Source organism: Camellia sinensis, chromosome 4, assembly GCF_055761805.1.
Source record: "Camellia sinensis isolate YWXY chromosome 4, ASM5576180v1, whole genome shotgun sequence".
Taxonomy (NCBI): Eukaryota; Viridiplantae; Streptophyta; class Magnoliopsida; order Ericales; family Theaceae; genus Camellia; species Camellia sinensis.
This window is the reverse complement of record NC_138964.1, coordinates 207,372,119-207,379,871: the sequence shown is the minus strand read 5'-3', so window position 1 is coordinate 207,379,871 and position 7,753 is coordinate 207,372,119. Positions and strand designations below refer to the sequence as shown.

The window sequence follows — 7,753 nt, the reverse complement described above, 5'->3', positions numbered from 1 at the left end:
TGAGTGCAATTTATTCTTATTTTTATCCTTTTGAATAAGAAATGTTATTTGTAATCTTTACCAGAATTAGGTTAGAGATGCAGTTAAACTGTCAACATCTAAAACTTTGCAGGGTTGTTCAACTTGTATAAACTTTTCTACCTTGTGGGCCATCTACAGTGTTTATACGGACTTCAACATCAAAATAAACAACCATCTTTGAATATCCCTTGAAATTCTTAAGAAGTTAATTAAGTACATAGGAGGTTAGCAAGGAAAACAACAGCAGTTTTTGTATTTACTGCCTATATTACACGAAGTTGTACACTTCGACATTCGGATAAGAGTACGAAATATGTATTGAATATCTCTAATATAATTGTATATAATACTATACATATATATATATATTGTATAATTGCTATAAATCTTTTTGCACTGTAAACAATTTTATCTCGCATATTAGATTAAAAAAATAAAAATATGACATTTTTTTATCGAGTCAACGCACCCTTAAATTTACGATTTCACAAATCCGACCTCTAGATGTATATCCGCACTTGACATCTATATCCGAGTCCATATAACATAGCTTACTGCAATCAAGGTCAAAGAATTGTGTTAGGACAAAACAAGAAAAGAAACAGAATCTAGTGCACCAGTGCACCAAAAAAGTGAACCAAAAAAAAGAAAAGAAAAAGTGAACCAGTGCACCATACTATCGCTAAAACAGAATCTAGTGAAAGTAAGATGCATTTCGTTTTACCCCATTTTTAAAGGAACTATTTCCAAGACTTAAATCTGTGTCACGAGGGACGCACAAGCAGCCTCAGTACTCCTGCTCTGCTCAATGGAGAAGCCTCTCTCCTTTTCTTCCCCTTCTTTGCCCTCAATTGTCACTGACAAGTACGAAGAATCTTCGACTGACCTAGCAGGTGAAAACAAGAAAGGCTTGGGTGGAACTTGTAAGCATTGGATGTTTCCTTCCAACATCTCCACCACCTTACTCATCGATGGCCGGTCCGACGGATTGGTCTGAATGCACCACAACCCCACTATGATCATCTTCCTCGATGTTTCTTCTTCCTCTTCATTTGTGACACCATCGAGTCTTAGATCCTCACCATGTTTGAGATTCTCATAAAACAAGTGTGGAAAATACATTTCACTTGATTGGACTACTCCACCTTCATAAGTATTTCTCGCTCTGGTCATCTCAAGAACCATCATTCCATAGCTATAGACATCGGATTTATGAGACACTCCTCCAAAAGCTCGCGAAAACACTTCTGGAGCAATATATCCAACAGTCCCTCTCATTCCCAACATTGATATCACACTCTCTTTCTTTTGACACAGTTTGGCCAAGCCAAAATCAGAGATTTTTGGGCAAAAATCTTCATCTAAAAGAATGTTCTGAGGTTTTATGTCAAAGTGCACGATCCTCGTGTTGCAACCTCCATGTAAATACTCTAGACCTCGCGCTATGCCAACTGAAATTTGGTACATTGTCTTCCACTCCAACCGGGTTTTTGTATTTAGACCTCCAATATCATATATGAACTTATCTAACGATCCATTGGGCATGAATTCATAGACCAGAGCTCTTTTGTTCCTCTCATAACAGAACCCTAGCAGAGTAACCACATTGACATGTGAAGTTTTACTGATACTAGCAACTTCATTGATGAACTCCTCTCCGTTTCCCTTGGCCTCATTCAATAACTTGACTGCAACAAGACCACCATCAGATATCTTTCCTTTGTAGACAGTTCCATACCCACCTTGGCCTAGTTTATCTTCGAATGAGTTGGTCATCTTCTCAATATCTGAATGGCTGTACCTCTTTGGTGCAAGCGATCCATATTGCCTCATAAACGCTTTGACATTTTGATCATCTTCCCTGTCCTTCTTCCAGAAGGCCACCGCTTTGACTGATGCTATGCACCGTCTTCTACGGCAGTAGATTTTTATGATTATGAAAATGATCATCCCAGGCAAACTGAGTGAGAAGGCTGCATATAAAGGATAAACAGAGAGCTTATTAACGGTTAAAATTGTACCTCTAAATCTTCTCAAGGATAAACAGAGAATTTATGCCCAATTACAGTTCTCTTCCAAACAGTTTTTGGGGCAAAATGTTAAATATTTAGCTTTGTTTAGTCCAAATTCTGAGCAACATATATGTATGTATACCCTATGAATGTCTTTTGATTGTGTTTGGATCATGAATTTGAGTAGGAGTTTGCAGAGGGAAAGAAAAAGAGGAGAAAGGTGAAAAAAGTCATCTCATATTTTATTCACTTCACTGTTCCTTGCGCTTTGCAAACCCCTTCCTGAATCCATGATCTAAACACAGCCTTAATCAATATGATAGGAGTAAGAGTCTAGAGTTTGTGTTGGTTTCACATTACCTATACCAATTTTCAACCAAACCTGGAGCCCTTTAGTTGATCCTGTAAAAAAAATACATAAAGTAAAACTTTGTGGCTGGCAAGTTCATACTGCAAAGTTAGAAAAATGGATGGAGTGATGGAGAAGTGATTTGGGACAAGAGGACAGAGGAGAGTCGGATAGAGACTCCAGTTCCCTATCTTGTTAATTCTTAGATGCAAACATACATTTATTAGAAAGCCAGCACCTTAATTTTAAGGCTGGTAAAAACTTTATGGTGAAATTAACTTTAAATCTCTCTGAGATATCGTGAGGTGTATTGTATGTTTTATTGTGCACTCAGATTTTAAGCTTTTAACAGAAAGTGGCATAATAAGAAAATACAGAGACAGTGATTTAATCAAATTTTACAGAACAAGTTCCATTATAACTATGTGCAAGGCCAAAAATATTAGCAAATTAACTAAATGAATTTCTAAAAGCAATCTGTAAAAAGGAAAATTTCAAGAAAATTAAAGACTTTAAGAAAGAAAACTTATATGAAAAAGCTTGTTGAAGGCGAATTATGGTCCCAAAAAAGAACCAATAAAATTGCACATACCATTCTGAGTTGCAGAACATGAGGATGCATAAGCTTTATCTGAGCAAAAGCAAGTAAATGAGCTTGAACCCGATTCATACCCACATTGCCCACCCGATGCGACACATTGACTGCACAGATCACTATTTGCAGACCACTGCAACCCAAAACCACCATCAAGAGCTGCCTTTAGACTTGTTGAAGAAGATGAATTACCCTCCAGAGCCTGAGCTGCAGATTGAAAGACTGGAACTATGACACTTGAAAAACAACTTATCGTACTGTTGGAGAATGGTGTGCTTCTAGTCAGATAAAAATTTCTGTCATCAATCCCATTAACGCTGCAGTTGAACTGCCCAGAACTGCCCAGTTGTAGAACTGGAATTTGGCTGCAGCCGAAAAACAGAGTCAGATTCTGCGCGTTGGAAGCGTAGCTGAAGAGAGTGAAATCAATGGTAGTGTTTTGAAGGTTCTTGGGACAAGTACTATTCCAGAAATCCTGCCTGGCGATCGTGAGAGTCTGTGTCGTGTAATTAATTTCAAGAACTTGGTATGCTTGTGAGAGAATGTGAATCTGCGGGGCGTCGTTGACTTGGCAATCCAGCATGAAACCCGGATGACCACAGTAGTCTGGTCTGTTGCCCCCCCAGAAAGGATAATCAATGTTCTGCATGTTTGCACACTGGAAGGTTTTGCTGCAGTTTAGAAATTGTTTGTCAGTGGCATGCACAGATAATGGAATATGGATTAAGATGAAGATCAGCGTGATCATGAAGAACAGAGAGGAGGATGGAGATGGATGGAGATGCATTTTGACTTCAGAGAGAGAGAGAGAGAGAGAAAGATGCTTATCTAACAGAGAGATAGAGAGATGGAGACTAATGAGTATTATAACAAAGTAAAATGGAACTAAAGTTTTTTTAAAAAAGAGAAAGAAAGGAGAAGTTTCACCATAAATAATCTATATTATTAGCTATGACTTTAATTGCACTCAAATAAGAAAAATAAAATAAGATTGAAAATTTTGACAACATAAGATACTTAGCCAATTGATATGATCAGCTTTGCAACTGTTAAAGTGCTAGGTAAATTGTAGACGCATTTAATTGACACTTGAACATGTAGATATATATTATAAAATTAAATAAACCAATGGTCATCGCAACCAACTCCATCTTTTATGAATCTGATGAAACACCAATATTGTTGACTAGAGTTTATAAACCTGGTGATTATTTCAGTATTTGCATACTGCTGCTTGAAAAGAATCGAATTCCATGCCAAGTTAAAAGCAAATATATTTAATAAAAAAAAAAAAAAAACTATGTTTGTGATCAGATGATGATGTTTTAGAAACTTCTGACACAATAATTAGCAGTGCATCAATTCAAAGATGTAGCGGTATCCCACCAGAGAATGAGCTCCCAGAACCATAGAAGTAACCGATTCAATATACACACATCAACAATTCTGCTTTAACCAAACATTTATGGAAAAACATCATCACTGAAAATAAAATTTTCATATTCAGATGAGGATGTTGATATAACAAGGAGTGAAGAAGAGAAACCAAAAAATAAAAAATAAAGGAATATTCCCCTATTTTCCCAATTTACCTTCTGAACACACAAATAACATCAATGATCTGTTCTATGAAACAAACTCAATATTAATCTGGAATTAAAGTTGATGCATTGATACTGAAGAAACACTACCAATTGAATTACCTTCTCAAGTGGGATTAGAGCTCTAATCCCTACTCTCTCTTTTTTCATCAAATTTGATTCTTTTTTCTTTTTCTTTTTTTTCATCAAATATTTTTGAAAATTTCTAAACTTATCCTAAAATCCAGTTTTAACTATTTTTTATGAAAGAAAATCATCTCCAATCCTTATTGTTTTTAAAATTTCATCAAATTTGAGTAAAATTATGACTGATGGAAATTTGGTGAAACATTTTTTTTTTTTTTTTTTGGGTGGGTTTGGTGAAACATTTGGTTCATTATTGTTTTGGCGAAAATTTTGCCAATCTCTTGATTTGGCAAACTTTGATGAAATGATTGGAGCTCACTTTTCGCTCTTTATTCATCAAAGTTGAATAATTTGATGTAAAAATTGCTCCTACTCATTCAACAAGCTGGTATTAGAGATGTGATTAACAGTGGGACATTTTTTTTTTTTTCCGATTAATAAAAGAAAACACAGCAGCCATGTGGATAGATCAATTAATGTTTCCAAAATTAAATATACCCTTAAAATTGATACGAAGACGGAGACTCAAGTCGACGAAGAGCTCGAACATTACCGTGGAAGTAGAGAAGATTGATATGGACAGCCAAGATTTCGTTGCCTCGTCGAGTCCGAAGCTTCAATACGTCGACGTTTGTCCCTCCTCGAGACCTCCGGCACGTACAGTCGGCCACCGCCATGAAGGACGGCGGGGCTAGTGGTGGTGACGGGCGGCGCGTGGGGTAGGTAGGAGGAGAAGCCATACGATGAATTTTTTGTAAGGAATTGAATTGGGGGCTTTATTTTAGGTTAAATTATAAATACACTAGGTTAAAATACGAAGGAAAATGATTTGTCCTCGAAATTCTTCTCTCCGAATCTTTTTAATGGACAAAATGACGTCGTTTTGGTCATTTTCTTTCTTCTTTTTTTTTTCCTTCTTCCATTTTCGACCTGCAACGCAGAAGAGGGAGAGGGAGAGAAAGAGAGAAGAAGAGGGGAAGAGATCGTCGCTCAGCCCGTCGCCGCCGATCGCCCAACTCGTCGCCGCCGTCGCCCAGCCCGTCGCCCAAGTCCGATCGTCGCAGTAGCAGCTCCGCCGTCGCCTCCGGCCCGCCTCCGCCTCCGCCTCCTCCCACTGTTATGGCCCCCTCCAGTCCACTCCTCCTCCTCCTCCTCATTCCTCCTTCCTCCTCCTCCTCCTCCTCCTCCTCCTCCTCCTCCTCCTCTGCTTCTGAAAAAAAAATAGAAATTAGGGGGATTCGGGGCCTAGCACGGTCCAAATACGAATTAGTCCTGTAATTTTAAAAAGAATAATGTTTGAGAGCTCGAAATTCTTCACCCCTAATCCCTCTAATGCCCAAAACGACGTCGTTTTGGGCATTTTTTTTTTTTTCCTTTTTCTTTCATCTTCTTCATGCAGCTCTGAGACCGGGAGAGGGAGAGGCAGGTTGAAGCTCGTCGCCGTCGCAGGAAAGAGCTCGTCGTCGAGATGTCGCAGCTCGTCGTCCCCGTCGTCGTCCAGCCCAGCCCGATCGCCCCCAGCCCAGCCCTGCCTCTGCTCAGCCCCGCCGTCGCAGCCCCGCCTCTGCCCAGCCCAGACCTGCCTCCGCCTCCTCCTCCCATGTGATTATGGCCCCCTCCAGTTCCTCTCCTCCTCCTCCTCCTCCTTCCTCCTTCCTTCTCTTCTCCTTCTTCCTTATGATTTTCTGCTTCTGAAAAAAAAAAAAAAAAAAATTAGGGGGATTCGGGGAGCTCATTTTCGAGCTCCCTAGCACGACCGTTTTAAAAAATTACATTTCTTGAGATTTTTAATTTTGTAATACGTTATTCATTTTATTAATAAATTATAAAATCAATTAAGAATTTTTAATGATATTAAAAATATATTTTAATTAATAATTTTATTATTATATTAGAGGGTAATTATGAATTTTATTTTTTTAATTAATTTTGTTAAATAAAAAATTCTAACAACGAAATATTTGTAATTTTTAAAACTATAAAGAATAATCTATATTTTACACAAATATCAGGGGTATATTTGTAGTTTACCTTTTATTTTAGAAGCAGCTAATGGTTTAATGTTGCCCTGGGCTGCATTTTGGGTTCAAAACTAGGCCTCTGGGCCCAATTTTTAACCCAGCCCAATCTGTTTGGTTTTGATTTTTCAAAAACAGTCTTTTAAGTTCTCAATCAATATTTTAAATATATATATATATATATATATTAATTAAAAAAAATTAAAACTTTTTGAATTTACTTAATCTAAATATACTTACAATTTACAATATTTGTGAAGAAATTTACGAATATCAATAAATACAAAAGAAATACAAAAATGTATCAAATTTTTATATTTGTTGTATTAGTAAATTTTTAAAAACAATTACAAAATTTGTACTTTTTAATGTGCTGTTTGGTAACACTTACGTTTTCAGTTTTTTGTTTATATTTACAAAAATTTTAAAAACTCAAATAAAAACTTGTTTGGTAAAATTTTTGATTTATAAATCAGTGGTCTCAGTTTATAAATTTGGCTAAAAAATGAAAACACAAAAAATGTGTTTCCATTTTGAGTTTTCAGTTTTTTTTTTTTTACTACCCAACACTAACCACCACCCGCCACCATTTTTCACCACCGTTTTCCGCCACCACCACCCTCCACCACCCGCCACCACCACCTGCCACCACCACTCACCATCCACCTGCCACCACCCCGCCACCACCACCACTATTATCCACCGCCCGCCACCATCGCCTACCACCTACTTGCCACCACCACTCACCACCTATTTGCCACCACCGTCCACTACCTGCCACCACCAACCACCTACCACCCACTCGCCACCACCAACCATCACCCACCACCACCACCCACCACCCACCCATCTGCCACCACCCGCCACCGCCACCACCCACTCGCTACCACCTACCACTCGCCACCGTCACCCACCCACCCACCACCACTACCACCACCTGCCACCTACCTGCCGCCACCCACCACCACCCACCACCACCACCACCCACTCGCTACCACCCACTACCGTCACCCATCCAATCATCATCACCA

General features: G+C 38.5%; 1 protein-coding gene across 3 annotated transcripts; it reads right to left on the bottom strand.

Moving 5' to 3' along the window:
• Positions 1-409: 409 nt before the first annotated feature.
• LOC114323417 (LEAF RUST 10 DISEASE-RESISTANCE LOCUS RECEPTOR-LIKE PROTEIN KINASE-like 2.1) lies at positions 410-5,497 on the bottom strand. Of its 3 annotated transcripts, none has more exons than XM_082867400.1 (5): positions 5,258-5,497; positions 2,975-3,648; positions 2,394-2,435; positions 746-1,994; positions 410-575 (listed from the first exon to the last, which is right to left on the bottom strand). In XM_082867400.1, exons 2-4 carry the CDS (start codon positions 3,624-3,626, stop codon positions 775-777), a joined length of 1,914 nt encoding a protein of 637 aa, XP_082723526.1. In that variant the 5' UTR covers positions 3,627-3,648; positions 5,258-5,497; the 3' UTR covers positions 410-575; positions 746-774. The 3 variants fall into 3 exon arrangements, with proteins under 3 accessions (XP_082723526.1, XP_028126826.2, XP_082723527.1); XM_028271025.2 differs by having other exon boundaries at positions 5,203-5,473; XM_082867401.1 differs by lacking the exon at positions 2,394-2,435 and having other exon boundaries at positions 5,203-5,458.
• Positions 5,498-7,753: the final 2,256 nt, after the last annotated feature.

Coding starts and splice junctions, on each gene's coding strand:
- LOC114323417 (XM_082867400.1), bottom strand. CDS start 3,626: ATGCAGAACATTGATTATCCTTTCTGGGGGGGCAACAGACCAGACTAC. Junction 2,436..2,974: donor ATGTTCTGCAACTCAGAATG/GTATGTGCAATT, acceptor TTTTTTTTACAG/GATCAACTAAAGGGCTCCAG. Junction 1,995..2,393: donor TTGGTTGAAAATTGGTATAG/GTAATGTGAAAC, acceptor CTTTATATGCAG/CCTTCTCACTCAGTTTGCCT.